This window comes from Petromyzon marinus, chromosome 9 (genome assembly GCF_048934315.1).
Source record: "Petromyzon marinus isolate PM22_M1 ecotype Great Lakes invasive population chromosome 9, UKy_Petmar_22M1.pri1.0, whole genome shotgun sequence".
Classification (NCBI taxonomy): Eukaryota; Metazoa; Chordata; class Hyperoartia; order Petromyzontiformes; family Petromyzontidae; genus Petromyzon; species Petromyzon marinus.
This window is the reverse complement of record NC_133675.1, coordinates 6,902,041-6,920,562: the sequence shown is the minus strand read 5'-3', so window position 1 is coordinate 6,920,562 and position 18,522 is coordinate 6,902,041. Positions and strand designations below refer to the sequence as shown.

Genomic DNA, 18,522 nt, shown 5'->3' with positions numbered 1-18,522 from the left:
AGTAAATACTTTTAATTTCCTTCTGGAAGGCTGAATCAGCCTCGGAAGTCTTTTATGAAATGCAATACAGGCTCATCGCCAAATAAGTGGAACGACGTAACATTTTATAAACGTGAAATACTTGTTCATGTTGAAGTGTACGCATGAAGATGTGCGATATGCAGAGTTATTGCAACTAAATATTGTGCTTTGCCATATTGTAATTTATTGCGTCATATTTTAGACAAACTGCCGTGGTATTACAGTTAGCGCACCGGACTTGCAATCCAGAGGTCACCGGTTCAATCCCTTAGAAATTGAAACAATGGGCAAGTCTCTTAAACTCTCCCCCCGTCCACCTCCTGTCAACCCAGCAGCATCAATGGATAAACCGCACGTGGTGGCGTAAAGTGTGGCTACTCCCGCCACTTACAAGATGTTTGGTCAGCATAGAATAGTAGGCCAAAATACTCTCTTGAGAGCCTCTCTAAAGGTCTTCCGCCAGCAGTGGCACGAACAAGAAATTGTAGGGCTGCACCTTTACCCTTTGATTTTATATGTTACTCTTAACTGGAGATGGTTGGGAGAGATTAAGAGCTCTTGCCACAACACCACTCTTAATAACTTGAGCATCCTTCATTATTTAGCAACAGCGGGAAAATAGTAGCAGACAAATATTTAAATTGCACCTCAAATGGCATTAGATACATTAAAGTGGCTATCAACCCACATTTATATCTATTCGCGTGGGAATGTACATTATTAAAGGTATGTAAATTGTGTTCTTTGAGTAACCTGATGTGGGGTAATAATCAGGCAAAATAGAAATGGCGTTATAGTTTATATCTGGGATTTCCCACTTCATGGCAACCAATAAATACTTGCAGTCACGAAAGCTTTAAATCAATAAATACTTATTTACGAGTTCTAAGCAAATGCTTTTTTTTAATTAGAATTTCTTCAAAAACATTTGCAGTGCCTTGTCAATCCAATACCATGTCTATCATGCGTCGATGTTAGACAATACTTCACTGCACTGGTCAGTGCAGGTTTATAAAGGGGGTTCTGGTATATTTCGCCACATATTTTTGGCAAGGGAGGGAAACCAACTCAGGTCACTCGGTTCAGGGCACAGAATTTGTTCAGATAACACTCACTACTGATGTTGACTGTGACTGGGAATCAAACTCGGGTCGCTGGGTTTATAATGGAGTGTGCTAAGCGCTTTGCCACTGCTATTCACCCTAAAAATTCCTTAAAATTTGTATTATCCACAATTAAAATATCTAGCCGCTTGCACCGTGTTAAAAGGCTTTGTAGGGGTTTGATTTTGAGATTACAGTGGTGGAAAGTGCTTCCATCGTTTAAGTCATGGGGGAGAAAATCTACACTTTGTAAAGTCAGTCCTTCAAACTCACCAACGGCCCATCTCTGGAAAAGGTCACTGTTTCATCAATATCCAACTATCTTTCACAGATGTCAATATGTGGCAAAAAAAATCCATCAAAACCCACTTGGCCTCCACACGACCTTTAGGATTACCAACTTGTGTACATGCTGGGTTAGCTCCTCTGCAGTGAAACATGATCACGACATGATGAAGAACGTAATGGAGGCAGTGTTTCATGGAACATTACCGTTAATAGAGCTCCTCCGTCATAACGCCATGGTCCCTCATACAGCTTCATCAGAGAAGCAGGACTTGTTGCGAAGCATTTATTCTTGCTCTCTACAGAGTACTATAGCCAGGCATACTGCTCGAGGCTTTTATAGGAGCCCAACTGACACGACATGTTAAATGTAGCATTAGGATATTCTTTTGTATTGCTGTGCTCTTACAGATATTAGGGGTAAAGATTAACATCTCCCTCAATGTTGCAGGTAACGTCATGTTATAGATATATAGATATAAAAGCATGAATGCCTATAATCGCTCTAAATTATGTGGACATCACACAGCTCTTATTTTTACATTATTAATGAAAATGACGAAACAAAAAAACATCTGCCGGTACTTGCTAATTTACAGATGGGCTATCAGCCCTACACTCAGCCCTCGGAAGACCTTGATAACCTCTCTGAATAATCATTAAAAAGCTAATCAAGCGGCACAATGGAGACGCTGGGAAAGCTATCGATGCCCACACTGTCCCTATCCCTATCGAATCGGGGCCATTGCAGGCTATTGACCCAGTGAGAAAATTGACTTTTTAAAATGAGGTCCCCACTTAGCCAGCCGACCCCGCTTTGGGATGCGATGTATGATCGCGCCATTGCACCGTCATCATTTCATTATCGTGCCCAGCTTGATGCAGTATGGATCGCCCGAGTGATGTCGTAAAGATATAGGTCCTCAAATAAAAACAAAACCTGTGATTTGTTGCGCATCGATCGAGTTCATTCAGAACCAAGGGCTCGGGGATGGAAGATCTTTGATGTCTTTGATGCAATTGCTGCACTGATCTTAATCTAAGGACATTGGATTGAATCTGTGGCCAAAGTGACACCATCACGTCGTTTTCACAAAATAAATATATATTCACCACGCATTTTGTATATCCTTTTTTTGTCTAAACTCTAAAAAGTGAATCGTCCTTCCACAGAAGGGCTCAAACCATATTAAGTGAACACAGGCAAAGGACTAATATATATTTTTTAATTCAACCATTTAATTGAACATTTCTAAAACACGTTTAAATCTGTTTCATTAAAGAGAAATGTATGAAAGTAGTAGGTGCATCTCATCGGAATTACAGGCAGTTTTGTTTAATAAGCAGATATGTCTCATGAACAACGTCATCAACACAGGTGATGCCTGGCTTCAAACATTTGAAATGGCTATGACGGAAATGAAGCAACTTTACCTGCAAAGTACCATAGCTTCAAACAGAAGAAAACACGCAAAAATGCGCTCGTACAAAACCAAACAAAAAAAATTAAAAGGCTTTTTTGGCAGATAACTTATACAAAAATATATAAAAAATAAACACTGGTTTGGTTAAGCAACAAATTGAAGCATTAAAAAAAGTGAAATAATATAATAATAATTAATAAAAACACATTTAAAGGTTTGCAGTGCTCACATTGTAGCACTTAATATAAAAAACAAAGTTCCTGCATAAAGCCGTGCCATTTACAAGACACAAATAAACCAATGGCAAAAATAATTACAATATATATAAATGCATTTACAAGCAATAAAAAAATGGTCCATGAAAGTTTTTTCAACATTGAACACTTCATTTTTTTTCTTTTAAAAGTGACTTACCAGTTATTATTTCTAAAAAAATCTGTGTCAAGACATCAACCTTTAATATAAATAGTGTTGGTGAAACCACAATAGAGTCTACACTAATCATGACTACGTATAAACACACTACGGAATGTTTTCCAAAGCTCTAAGGACAGCATACATGTGGGATTTTTTTAAGCGATACGTCACAAAGTTACAGGTATCATATACTTACATAATACAGTACCAATTCTGTACAGCACTACAAACTTCGTATTCCATTCTTTGTTTTGTTTCACAGGAAGCTCTGTTTTATTCACTTTTTATTTCATTTTTTTTAATATGGAAGTTTTTTTGTAAACGAAACTTTATATATCGTGTCTCTTCACCAAAGTTAACTTACATCCCCCCCCCTGCCCCCCCCACCCCTCACCCAACAGCCCTAGCCCTGATCACAAACTAAAGATTTACACATTCGTGGTTCGTACACAACTCTGGCTGAAAAAGGTCAATCTCAACCCAAAAACACCGTGATAAACAATAATCTAAGAATTCACATTCAACTCTAGCTCCAAAGTACCACTTTTTTTTGTTTTCGTACAAAGTCTTTTGAATATCGGTTTCCCAAAACAGATTTCATGTTCATTAGGCCACCGTTGAAGCAATCATCAGGTGAAGTAAACAGTCCTCAGCTCTGATGCTTTTTTGCCAGTAATGCCAAAATTGTAAAATTTGATTTTTAGCATGGTTGTATTTTCAGTATTTTGTTTCCTTTCTTGCATTCAGCCTGAATTGAAGTGTGGTGACTTGACTCTAGTCCTTCGTGTAAGGCCAGCCATCTACAGTGTCATGGCTTGGCGCTGATTGGTTGATATTCAGATCACATGGGAGGGACCACCAGTCCAGACATGACTGTAAAAAATGTGAAAGAGATAAATCAGGCTTGTGTACAATATTTTAATAGAACTATAACATTTACGAGGGTACTTAATCAATTAAGATCTACTAAAACATTTGCGTAATATTTACACATTTAAATCACCACATTTCAATAACACAAAATATACAGGTGACTCGTTTATATAGAATCACACCCAGAGAATCACACGGTTGCATTTTCTTTTACATGTAAATGACTGACTTTACGCAACTCTAGAATACATCGGAAAACAGACGACAAACTTCTGTTTGGGAAATTTCACATTTTTCTTTCCAAATGCAGAAAACACATCACATCGAAAATTTGACAGATAAAATCCTACCAATGTTTGAAAAGTGCACTTACAGAATATAAATTTATCAAGGCAACAAAAAAATATATAAGATGCTTGTTTGCATACGAAATAAAACTTATTGTTGCTACATATATTATAGATAGAGTGTAGCGGGTTTCATTTCTGGGCCATCTTGACAGCAGTAGATGCACTTGTATTTTCGGCCTCCCAGGAGAGCAAGCACAGTTACTCCATTAGACAAAACACGACTGAGCCCGTTAGGTCTTGCGTCGACTGAGACAAAACATCGCCATCTGACAAGGCGAGATTGCCTAGCTTTTAACGAACAGGCACCTCTCAAATTCCTCCCAATAAGCCCTAATGGCAACGTATTAGGCCGACGTGCTTAAAACTGTTTCTTGTTCTGTTACTCATGGGAAAGCATTGCTAGCGCAAATGAAAAATGATGTATCCAACGCAGAGTAAAATATTTTAGCAAAAAAAAAGAGTTTAACATTTAACAAGTAAAAAATACCCCAACATATTTACAACTTTGCTACTCTGAAGCTGGTATTTGAAAAAGAGGCCGGATTCGTTTGCTAATTAATCTACACTTGACGAGTTGCGTCGAGGAGGACATCTAGAGTTTCAGACATTGCAATTTACACTTACGTGGTGCACCGACAAAAAGAAATATACTTCAGTTTAAATTATTTTCATTCACTTAATGAGTCATGTTTATGTATATAATTATTTTAAAATTCTACTAATGTGACGCTTGTTCCAAAACAAATTTTCAGAAATTTATTTCAGGTTGATGAAATGAAAATAAATAAATATAATTAAAAAAATAACAACATGTAAATGGTCATACCTTCACATGTAAAATAATTCCCAACCAATCAGCATGATTGAAACGTTTGGCTACACGTCCATGCTGGTAATCCAACCACTATTTTTCTTTTAAATATTTCGCGAAATATTGTACACATTTTACATCAAGTAACGTTTTTTAATGCAGAAAAAAATGGCAAGTGATCCTCTCGAAGTTAGAAAACGGAGACCGTACGGGCATCAGAAGAAACATAAAATGTCATTATCTTGTAATTCATCATAATTATGATGTATGCCAAAGAGTGCTCGATTTTGATGAAATGCAGTTGTGCAGAAGAGCAAGGAGAGACCCGTCCAGTGTGCACGGTACACAGGGCAGTCGTACGCTAAGTGTTCGGTAAGTTGCCTGTGCGTATTTTTTTGTTATTCCCCCCCCCCCCCCGACAGCGAAATTCTCTCAGTCTTTTGGGGTGGGTCACAATTTTTTGCGCACGAGAATTTGTTTTTTGTTACACTGCGGTTGCCATGGAGGCATTGTCAATTCGTCGAGTGGTTAAAGACAGCGGCAGAGCAGTTGTAATCGCTCTTCAGCTTGTTCTGATAGTACAGCACACCTTGCAGACCGTTGGCGTTGGCACTGGTGCAGGTCGGGGGAGGGGAGGTCTGCGGCCGGACCACTGGGGCGAATGCACTCTTCTGTTTCACTGTTTGTAAGCACAAGGAAGCACATGCGCAGGTGGTCAGTCAGCCCAGCTATGCTTTGCTTAGACCCTGCAGCAGCACTTATGGCGGCCGAGTACCGGAGTCTCGCTATCGGTGCTATTCGGCGCTTATTTGGTGCTGCTCAATGCAAAACAAAGGCAAACTGGGGGGGTAGGAAGAATTGTGGTGTGTGCTTTATTTGGGCAATGGATATGAATGTTTTTTTTTACTGGAGATCGTAACTGATAGTGCATGGGCAGTACAATGTCGCATATCCTACTCGCTGGGGACTGAGGTATTAAGGCGGACGTGTAAAAATATCGGATATGTGAACGTCGATAGAAAATGACTGCTACACCATGCACACGTTGTATTCTGGTTAAATATAGTGCAAACTGGTTTACACATCGAACAAATTATTTGGTGATGCTGCTGCGTTGGCAGCTGGGCACAAGCACAATTGACGAAAAAAACTCAACACATTTGTCAATAACAACACTGTGTCCTTAAAATAAAAATATATAATAGGTGACTTTTTGGGCAATTGACCTTCTTCAATGGCCCCAATGTGCTATGACCATTGCCCAAACCATTGCCGAGTATTATTAATGAATGTTTCGACATGACAAATGCTTCACCGCAAGAGCAAATATAAGCAAAATTAAGAATAAATTCCTCTGTAAAGGGTCATATTTATGTACATCTACACAATATGACAGTCATGGCAAGCACACATTCTGCACTGGGCGTGGATGGTTAATTGGAAATAGCGGGTGATGGTCAGATATGCAATGTTGTGCTGTATTTAATTTCCAGGTGCACGCACGTTGTTTTAAAGAAATGTTAACTAAGATTAAGTATGAGAAGGGATATATATTCTGCTGCAATTCTAAAGTGTGGATGTAGTGACTAACAATGACAATGTAGCTGATTACATTTATAAATACAGCATTATATATTTTGCAGACACGAGACCCCTGCACGGATCACCAGGGAGACCGGATTTAACTGTTATAAACTGCTCAGAAAGGAGATAATTTAGTGGTCATGCCATTAAACATGGTCAAGGCATCCAGCTTGAGTACAAGTTGCGAAAAAGGATACTACTGATCAGTTGCTTGCACATAAATCGAGGCTTTCACCATTATTTAACAAGAACCAATTGGTGAGATGCAGAGTATTCAATTGGTTCTTGGATAATGTTTAAAAAAAAATGTTATTGCTGCACTCATTTGTTACGTATTTAAATAATCTTCACAAATTTGGCTTGGCTCCAAAAGATTTCTATCATATCACTGAGGCAAGTTACATTTAAAATCTCGATAATGTTATGACGTTCAAACTGGCATTCACAAATTCAATCAACAGTAATTGTTTCGAGGGATATTTCTATTTGGAAAATGGACACGCCCGAGGAATTATCATCTCGATTTAAAAAAAAAAAACCTCGCCATCAGTTGTGGTCAAACCCTCTGCGCTGGTCAATGTTCCAGGTGTATCTAGGAATCACTGCACGCATCTACATTTTTGCCCATGTCATGCGCGTGAGGTGCGAATAAAGCGGAAAACAGACCCGATGAAAAGAGGGGCGCAGGACACGTACTGCCGTAGGGAGAGCCGCCGGAGCTGGTCAGGTAGCCGGGCGACGCCCCCATGCCCAGGCCTCCCATGCCCCCGCTCACCCCGTAGCCGTTCATGCTGCTGCTCACCGACGAGTAATGCGACTGCTGCGGGGTGCTGCTCGGCACGTAGCCGTGCGGCGAGACGCTGCTGCTGTTGCGCGTGTACCCTGCAACGGGCACACAGATGGAGCGATGATTATCACGTAATGTACCGTGCATTCATTGTTCTAAATCGCCCACTCGCCTCCCTGAAAATCTTCCACAGATTCGCTGCTGACTACCTCTCTCCCCCCTCTCATCTCACTCTACTCCCTTCAATTCACACTCTTGACTTCCCATCTCATTCTACTCCCCTCTGCACACTCTCCTACCTCTCCCCTCTGATCTCACTCTAATACTTTCCACATGCTCTTCTACCTCTCCCCTGTCATCTCACTGTCCTCCCCTTCATACACTCTCCTCCGGTAACCATGGCCTTCCAATGAAGCCCCCAGTCAATCTTCGTCCATCAGGATTGAGTTCTTAAAAAGCTCCCAGCATGTGGAGTGAAACGTCAGCTGTCATGCTTTACAAAATGCGGCACAACCCAAAAACACATCAGAGAGCTGTACAGCACAACCGATAAAACCAACGTCGTGAGTCACACGGATGCCTAAACTGTGGTGATTCTGGCTGGAGGCGGACGGACAGTGGCTTACCCTGGTCAGCGGCCTGGGAGGCCTCGGACACGCTGATGGCGAGCTGCCCTCCAAAGGAGTTCATGCCCATCATGCCTGGGAGGCCGGGAGGGGAGTTGTTGATGGCCGGCAGCTGGTTGTGGTTGCGTGGAACACTGTACAGAGCCTCGGCGATGTCGGCTGCTCGCTTCAGGATAATTTCCTGGGAAATGAAAAGGACAATCAAAGTTAAAGGAGGTAGCTGAGCTTGTGCGGAAAGATGTTCAATAATAATGCAATAAAATAAATTTAAAGTTCAGATATAAATTCTTAAACGTGGAATGGTGGCGCAATGGTAAGCGCATTAGGTTATAAACCGATTAACTCAGTTTGATTCCTGGCCACAGCTAGCATGAGTGGTGAATGATACGTGAACTGGTTCTGGCTGCATCGTACCCCTCACTTCAGCATCGCACACTGACCAGCGTGGTGAAGTATGATCAAACAACCGTAATGGCAGACACAACATGGGGGGAGCCCCCTTCATCCAGAGGCAAATTGAAAAGGGCTCTGAATTACTTTAATATAGATGACACTAATATCCCATGACTTAATGGTCTCTACGAGCCAGTGCTCAACGAGGGACTATTACAGTCACTCTTACACAGGAAGGGTTAGTGTGGCAAACAGAGTACCTGGTCACCATGGCCTCCTCAATGCTTAGTGTAGTTATATAGCTGAACAGTACACTTAATTACGGCTGAGTTGACCTAAGGGTAGTCCAGACCATATTCGGAAACTAATTGTAACTGGTATTGGCAAAATAACATCAAAATGTAGCCTTGTTATCCTCTCACATGCATATATATAAACACAGACTTATTGATGTATTTATTCTAATCACACATTTTACCACTTTCTATGAAACCACGTAATACTTAAGTGTAAAAGTTGGTTAAAATTATTATTTTTTGGAAATTGCTCGTGGACTGATGACAGCAATCAACAACGAAAATTGCAGTAATTTGACAACTCAATTGCAAGCAGCAAATACATTCACCGTCCAAATGTTTTGTATTCAAGTGGACGCTGTGGTTGGCTTGATGTGCCACTTTGCCACCCACACAGAAATAAGCGAACTGGTCCATTCCTTCTCTTGCCGGTCAAGTGGTTCCCATTAGAGAAAACTGCCGTTGTGCACCTAAAGTTACCTAAATTGAATTCGGTTAGTGTTTTATCTCACTCCCCCCCCCACGCCCCCAAAAGACATTTCATTGAACAGTGAGGTCAGAATACCTATCACTCTGCTTTCCATCAAGTGTCTCACACTTTAATATTGGCTGGGTGTGTTCAGCGCTCCCAAATTATATGCACCTGCAAAAAAACCTTCACCTCATCAAGGGGCTTACAAATGGCACTTTGTTCGAGAAGAACACTGAAATACATTTTATTCTGTGCTTCAGTGTTTTTACATATATATAAACTAGTATTTCAAAAGCTTTGGGAGGAAATAATTATCAGAATACTCTACAGTTGGTTGCACTGAATGGATGTTTTGTAAGAACATCTTTAAATATAATGAACATCCCAATTCAAATAAATAAATGTTAACATTTTATTAGTAAACAAATTTTAGCAATCCATCATGAATTAACAATGTACTCAAATGAACATTTACATGAATAAAAACTTAGCTTAAAATTACTTTTCATGTATTTGCAATGAGCCGTTTCAACAACTTTTTTTTCCAATGTCAACAAATTATATATTTTTTAACGAGCCCGCAGCATTCTACATATTCATCGTGGGAAAGCCGCAAACGTTGCACTCACAAATACGCATTGGGTGTGCAGGCATGCGAGCGAGCCATCTCTGTGCACACGTGTTATTGTTTACGTGAGTGAAAGCCACATGAGCCGTCGGTGGACACTGTTTGGGGTGGCCTGTGAAGAATTAAGAAGGAAAAGCAACACATCGTGCTGCTGAAAAAGAAACTGTGGAGAGAAAAAAGAGGGTTTTTTTTTTAAAACCCGGTCAGTTTAATGAGCTGTTCAAATGAATAAATTGCCCGGCTGTTTGTGCCAATTAATTGAAAACATCAGTCAATTGATTAGTCACTAATATTTATATGCACTAAATGAGAGCTGCATCCATTGCATAGTAAAAATGGCCAGAGGCTGTAATATAAACTGCCTTATCAAAACACAGTTAAAATAGTATTAAAGTATTCTTGGTTCTTTCGGTAAAGGCACGTATAAGGGAAACAATAAAATAATAAAAATATAAAACAATACAATTCTCACGACGTTTCGACTGCAACACAAGCAATCATCATCAGGTGTGAAAACCACAGCAAGAAAATTTGAAAAAAAGAAACGACGTGAGAATTGTATTGCTTTAAATGTTTTATTATTTTATTGTTTCCCTTATACGTGACTTTACCGAAAGAACCAAGAATATGAATCCCTGCAGTCACGAAAGCTTTAAATCAAAATTTAGTATTAAAGTGTTGCTTTTTATAATATAAGCCAATTTTGCTATTGTAATTTAGGTAGGGAGGAGGAGACCGTTTCTGCAACTCCTGACAACAGCAGAAGATTGGGGCACGACCCAGAAGACATCACAGGTCTTTTGTCCCATGTCCTTCAAGCATTTATGTTACCACAGATGTAGACTGCTCAACGGCTGCACAGCTGAGTGAGCAATTTATTTGAGTCTTATTGCCAAGCAAGCCATTCGAGCTGGAAGAGGTTAGATTAAGTAAAAAGAAAAGGTCTGAATTATGTTTTTTCTTGTTTGTACAATCATCGTCTGTGGCCCGATCATCGAGGTATACTGGAGAACATTTTAATCTCAGCTGGGTGCCTGGATTCAGACCTCGGACTTTAGTGATTTTAGCTCAATGCTCTTAAAACATCATCACAAGCCAGAAAGCCCCCGACAGTATTTCTGTTTTTGTCAGTGATATTTTTCAACATCAAATGGATTTGTAAAAAAAATGTACGCACATGAATTTGCTTAATTCGTTTTACAAATAAACTAAGTTCTTAAAGAATATCGGTCTTGCATTATCACTGCTCACACTCAATGGTATAAACAAAACAAGTAGAGCCTGTAAAGAGATAACTCAGGTCGGATGCATTCGTCTTTGGAAAAGATGTAAAGTAAAATAAACTGTGCAAACCCACGAATGACGAAACTGTCCACGGAGTTATCGCCTCAAAAATCTTACGAAGGGGCAACTTTAGTTCAACATGCAGCTGGACTCGCAGGCAGCAATGTAAAATCCACTCGAATTTTCCATTCCAAACAGCACTTGTGCATTTAACGTATTCATTAGATATGATTTAAAATGATATTCTAGTAAATTACAGTATGTGCCAGCAATTGGCTGCATAAAAATTCTGTACCATTAGGCAAGAGGCCCTTCATGAAGGCCATATCCAGATGTTTGTAGTCTGCCATCAATGCTTTAAAAAAATGTATACTCTTGCAATTTATGTGTTTGGGCGTCGATAATTTTTGTAGTACGTCCTGCACTTGGAGTAAACGTAAAACGCTTCGTTGGTACGCCGTACGTAGAACGCGCTTGAAAAAAAAATGAATGCATCACAAAGCGCAACGATCAACCTACACGCAGCCTAACAACGCTGAACTATTAACTTTTCTCTCTCAATACGCGGAGGATTAATTTGTCTCCAAAATAGAGCTTTATAAATTCGAAAGCATTTGTTTACCGCAACCTTTGCCTCACAAGAGGCGATGACATCAGCATTTGCCTCATTCTGCCAAAGTTTTTAAGCCGTTATTTGGATTAATTATCCCGAGGAGGTTATCAGCCCCCTACTAACTCTACGCTAATTTGGCACCCACGGATTGCCCATCTGCTCTGGGTTTTTCTTTTTTTCCTACCCCCCCCCTATTTTTTTTTACCGTGGCGGCCCCCATGAGCGAGAGCCCGGTACCCACAGACTTAATCCGGTAATTACTCCGTCAATTACCGGCACAACGCTGCGCGGCTCACTTTCCGGCTAATTACGCCACCAAATTGAGGCACCAGTACAGATTTTTACGTCAGCCACAATCGGCGTGTGACAAAGCAGGTTAAGAGGAGACAGACACGCGCGTCTGACACGCTTATGTATTTTTACCTTTTTCCTTAACCTTGGCGAGTCCGTCTTAAGTGATTCATATAGTTCATAATGTGTGTGTGAATCACTGCACTCATTTGACCAATGTCAAACAATTATGTCTGAAAAAAAAAGCAATTTCCTTAAGGATTCACACAATAACAAAACGATCGTGTGTGATTTAATGGCAACGTATTTGTCTCGTTTTAGAATCGGAGTAGGTATTGTTAAGCTCGGGGTGGGTTATTAATCAAGTCATCGTATATGTGTAACATATGCATATGTATATACACCACGTGTATGTACATACATACCTGTATATTTCCATGTTCATATTTGTGCTGGCATCTATATATATAATATATATACTTTTCAGCCCTTTGTAATTCACTGCTGGATTAAGGTTTTAGGCCAGGCCAAGATTTTCTTTTTACCATACTTTACCACACCAGTCAGTGGGATTGGTGAAAATGGACCAACCAGGATCAGTTCAGATATCGGCCACCAATGTTATCGATGGCTGGAAACTTGCAAGATTCATAGGTGCGCTAACTGCTGCACCACCACTCTATCCAATCTGCATGTATTCGCAACAATATAAACATAAGTAATTGAATGCAGTACGTGGATTATTATTCCTCTTACTCTAAAAAAGTAATTCGCCGAATTTATGAACACAACATTTAGCAGGTGCATGATACGTTATATTAATACGTACTATCAATACGTGCCTAGACAATAAGGTGCATGTTGTGTTTGGCTGAGAGAGTTTATACACAGAGCAGAAGCACTCAGGGGTGTCATTGCCAGGCACAGCAGGAAAAAGGTGGTCTGGCTTTATTTTTAGTATTGTTATTTTTATCTTCTTCAGGTCCAAACAGCAGGACAAATTTGCTTTTAATCCCAAAAACTAACACGGAGCTCAGCATCGTAAAAGATTTGCATGGTACGATGAAAACGATTCCAGTTCACTACTAGCCTTGCATTAATACATCCAATTGGGCAAAATTGTGCGAGGCTGTCATGTATTGTACGAGCCACAACGTTGCGTTACGAAAACATATTTTGCAATATGATAAATAATAATAATAAAAACTCTGGCGAGCGAATAAAATGCGGTATGAGTGCATGCAATACAGTAAATATATTTTACATGACCATCATCCTTTATTGTCATAATCAGCCATGATCAATCCACTGCTGGTTGAAGGCCTCCCAAAAATAGTTTATTTATTTTGCTCACTGTACTAATGAAAACTCCCTCACTTAAGAGACTGTATAGTTGGCGCAGCAACTGCAGTACAATACTGATGCTTCTGTAACCCATTTCCCCTATTAAATAAATAAACAGTCCTGCCGATAATATCTGGCAATGTAAAGCAACATTCTTAACAGGTCAAACTCTGCTAATGAAACCCAGGAGGTCAACACCAGTCAGGAATTTGCCTGCTTTAACAAATGGTGTTGTTAAACATTCATCTGGGAAGCCAGTAGGCTGATGGGTAGATGCATGACTTAAAGAATACAACAACGTTTTATATTTAGTGATTTATCTGTTAACCGCTGTTGCTTTGGGTCACTTCAGAAAAAAACACCCTTGCCAAACAACTAATACGCAATACCCTCACATTACAGTGGGTATCATAATATGCAATACATCTTTAAAAACTGGATGAATTAATATAATATGTAATACCAAACATCTTAGGGGGGGCGGGGATAAAAATTAATTTAAATTAATTCAAAGACACTACTGTGGACGTATATTCCACGAAATAGCAAAACGCTTGTACAGTGTATCACCATCTCCAAACGTGCGTGAACGACCCTTTCCTGTCGGAGTGTCAAACTTGAAGGCCCAACGCGCAGCATAATTGCCCAAAGAAACATTATACTAATTGGCAATTAGGACAACAATTTTTGTTAGTAGATTCCCTTATCAAAACATTAACTGGCGGTCAGCTCAATGGGCAGCAGTGTCCTCTGGCAGTCAAGCAGGTGGTCAGTGCTGTCTGCGGACAGCGCGTAATGTTGGCAGGGGCAGCAAAATCCAGTCGCAGGTGACTCTCGCGAGCCTAGCTGCACACTTCTCTCTGCACACTTCTCTCGTCCCCAGTTGACCCCGTCAATTTCTCTACAAATGCTTAAAACAAGCCTTCATTAGGGAGGCTTATAGGCTGCAGTCACAGTTTACTGAAATACGTACACATAAATTCTGGTACAACAAGCTTTCATGAGATACATTAGAGTGAGAGAGAGAGAGCAGGAGCACGAATATTGTAATTTATTGGAGGGGAAAATCCTTTTGCATTTGAATTTCTGTTATCATAAATGTCTTCATCGTCATCTTCACCATCATCATCGTTGTGCATTGTATTAATGAAACAAATCTGCAAGTCATTATTATTTATTTATAAACTACGTATTACCCTTCAAGACTGCTTGTCAGCAACAAACATCATTTTTTAAATGTGTGCTAAGTTCATTTCAAAACTCATTATGTGTGATATACAGGTCTTAATGATGTTTTAGCCAAACACAGGCCTGTATTTTAATGAGGTCATTAAAATTAATGATGTCATCAAGCTTTATCCAATAACATGACTACATTTAAATGACAGTAGGGTATCAGCAACATTTTTTTCCTTCTCAATTTGAAATGTTCTTCTACTACGGTAGCATAAAATATATATGCATAGCAACTAGCAAATGCACCTGTAATTTCATGGCATAATTTGAGAAAAATTCTGCCTCTGGCCACATTCAGCTGGGCCTTGTGGCTCAGCTGGTAGCAAAAAAAAGGCAGTGCCCTTTAAATGCTTCCAAGCGCAGCAACAAATTACTGACAGCAGCTATTTGCCAATTAGGCATATTGAGCATGGATGCACAGCGCTAGCCATAATCTTGCACTGAAAAAAAAAGCCAAAGCCCAAGCTTAACTTTTCCCCTGCTCCTAAAACCTGCCTGTTTAGGCCACCTGCACCAATCAGCGCGCCCGGGCGTTCCGAGCGCGGAAAGGCGTTTATCGACTTTCTGTCACGACGGCCCGCCCGTCAAAGCTCATGCATTATTGATGAGTGGCAAAAATCAATATTATGATAATATTATCAACTGCGACGGGCCGGGCCAGTGACTGGAAGGGTCCATCGCTCCGAGCTGCCATCAGTGGCCTGGCCTGTTGACAGAGCAGGCCACGGGATGGCTGGGGTAAGCCAGCATGCTGCGCTGGTCGTAACCCGTCACCCTTTCTGCTGCCGCCCCATTTTTCCGACGCGCTGACCCTGTTTGTGCTGCGTTGCCCTTTTCCTCATTGCCTGTCTCTGCCTTTCTTCAAACCCCCTACATCCCATAACCCATGCAAGCCATTCTCAAATGTAACAAATGCACCCTCATTTCCCCCCCTTTACCATTTATTAAATCAAAATCCACCTTCTCTATTGTGGGTGATTTTTTTTCTCTGCTTGTCCTATGGCCTTTTCAGTAGGTTTTTATGTTATGAATTGAGCCAAACCCTAAAAGAGATGTATACTTTCACTGGTATGGAAGTGAGTCGTGGAAAATAAGATTATCATGATCTAATTTCTCTCCATGTGAGATGTACCAAAACAGAACTAATGACAGCAACAATATAATACGGGATCCATTCTTTTTGCGTGTTGATAAGACGCTGTTGAAACCGTATTTTAGTTAAGATGTTCATCCACAGCAGCAGAGGTTAAATTTGCAGGCCACTTTCACATGTCGCTCAACACATCTATGATGCAGAACTTAAATTTCACCAATGGATGAAAACCACAACTTTACATTAATGCTATCTCTTGCCTGTCTTACTAAGCCTCACGAACAGCCGCTGAATTTAACAAACACTTATAAACCGATGTGCACTGTACATTATTTACCAACATACATAGCTAAATAGCCACGATCTCCAACCCGCAATTGCAACACACGACCTAACTATTCATACAAATCAATCAATATCAAGCACAACTGAATAATTCATTTAAATCAATTAACTCGCTTATTAATGCACTTACTTTCTCAGCAAATAAAACCTTGCGCATTTTAAGAGAATAAGACGGAGAAAAGTAAATCGTAAAAAAAATAATAATCTATCTTAGCCCTGCTTGCGATACACATTATAAATAATAAAGAAGCACGCACAACCATATCCTATCTACCTCACTGTTGCGCATAGCGTATGCAGCATTATCTGTCGTTATGGCCTCGTGGGCTGCATGCATAGAACCTCCAAGCCCACGGATGTCCCGTGATCTCACACAATGGCACACAATGGGCCAAGCACACCTCTGCCTCTAGATCTCTCGCGTCAGCCCGGTCACCCCCCCCCCCCACCTTTTGAATGTAGATATTACCTCTCAATGTAGGCTTGCCTAGGCATGCAAACACACTCCCCAAATAGGAAGGGAGTTCAGTGAATTAAGTGGGGAGTTGTGATCAGCCGGTCCTCGACAGCCGCTCTAACAATGACGGATTGCGGGGCTCCACCTAACAGTGATAAATCACTACGAGCCACATTTCCATGTTCCAAATACGTCGGGTACAACACCGCAGCACTCGCGAATATCCCCAGCTGCATTACCGCCCACAATTGTGTTTCTATAAGCTCGCCCAATTCGCTTCCAAATATGCAGCTCAGATTGTAGTGGCTGCGAGGCTTGCCTTCATCTAGACATCTACGCGCCATGCACTGCATCTTAATATAGCGGGGAAGACGGTGGGATATTCTAAAGTTGCCAAGGCCGTGTAGTGTTCTGAAAATGCAACTTCATATAAATTCGCTTCGTTTAACAGCATTCGGGCTTTTATCGGTAACAAACGGGAGCCCCCTGCCTGTCTGTGTAATGCTATCTGGTGGTACAAAATCTTAAGAATTAAATGTTATAAAATAGAAATGTTAAAACATTTTACGAAATGTAGCTTCAAAGAAATACGTACAATGTAATATTCGTGTAATCTCTGATATTTTAAGCACTTCCACAAATATAAACCAGCCACAAATATAGCCTCGGCCCCACTTGTATGATACTGACATCACTACAATTAAGTGGCGGTCTAAATGTTGCAGATTTCACGCAGTTTTTGAACGCAAAACAACCTAGCCGTTAAGAATTCCTGTATCCACGCAGGCTTCTCACCGGGTGCTTTAATTATCGTGAATGTTTATGATACGTCCCGGAGATCCCCTTTAAAACAAATAAAAGCCCCCAGGCAGCATCGATTTAAAAATCGATGAGGCGTCACGTGAACCTATCAATCTCCGGAGCACTAATGCAGCCAAACTGACACAAGGGCAAGGAGGCAGCGCACCTTACGACGTGCGAACGCGGCCCGCGGAATCAAGTTTGATCCGACCGTTTGCTCCCGCCAGCCTGCCCCGGCGTGCCTCGTGCGTGCGTTCCGGCGCACAGGGGTCATTCGGCGTCTGTTGTCGCCGCTGTTATTTGCGTTTGCGTTCCGCTGCCGGCTCAATACCCTCACGCCAGGGCCCCGAGCCATTTCAATAATCACAACACGTGCTTATCGATTCTCAAAAGATGCCGCACTGCCTTTGTAGTCCCAACCGTTTTGCGAGTCAGCATGAGGCAGATTAGCAAACTAATAATGAATGCGGTATGGTGCAGCTCTCTTACATGGCTCCGACAGTAGAGTGAGCTATCTACGTGCTTCCCCCGATGTGTGATGAGACGTTAACTTTTTAAAATGTAAATTAGGATATTACGATAAATTTAGAAGCTGCCACCGCCACTTGCTTTCATCCTCTGTGCTGATGTAAAGTACTGGACTTCATCTCCCATAATCTCAAGTCTTAAAAAGTGATGCTGCGATTTATTGGCCAAGGCACATTATACTGCAGCAGTTCTTTCTCAAAAATGAAGATAGTTATCGCAGTATGTTGCTTATATTCAAGTGTAAAAGCGCTTTGCAGAATATATGTCCAATGAAATGTTTTTTTTTAATAATCGATTTCAACAATAAAATGTATAGAAATGTATGTGCAAAGTATACTTTTTGAAATTGAATCGATTAAACCTTCTTCCGAGCAGAGTTGTACAGAGACCTCCAACATATCCTTACAATCTCAAAAGCCACCTCAAGTGCCTCTCTTATGAAGCCGCCTTGAGATGCTAA

General features: G+C 40.7%; 1 protein-coding gene across 8 annotated transcripts in view; it reads right to left on the bottom strand.

The window, feature by feature from the left end:
• Positions 1 to 2,621: 2,621 nt before the first annotated feature.
• The window catches only part of LOC116940626 (transcription factor COE3-like), a 98,840-nt gene continuing 82,939 nt past the window's right edge, over positions 2,622 to 18,522 (bottom strand). For 2 of the 8 annotated variants that reach the window (XM_032950698.2, XM_032950700.2), the window contains exons 12-15: positions 8,282 to 8,462; positions 7,565 to 7,750; positions 5,874 to 5,963; positions 2,622 to 4,123 (exon numbers count right to left, since the gene is read on the bottom strand). In XM_032950698.2, the coding sequence (XP_032806589.1) occupies positions 4,092 to 4,123; positions 5,874 to 5,963; positions 7,565 to 7,750; positions 8,282 to 8,462 (489 nt within the window). In that variant the 3' untranslated portion in view covers positions 2,622 to 4,091. Of the gene's footprint in view, positions 5,964 to 7,534; positions 7,751 to 8,281; positions 8,463 to 18,522 lie in introns of all 8 variants that reach the window. The other 6 variants (XM_032950697.2, XM_076065853.1, XM_032950694.2 and 3 more) reach the window with 4 other exon arrangements.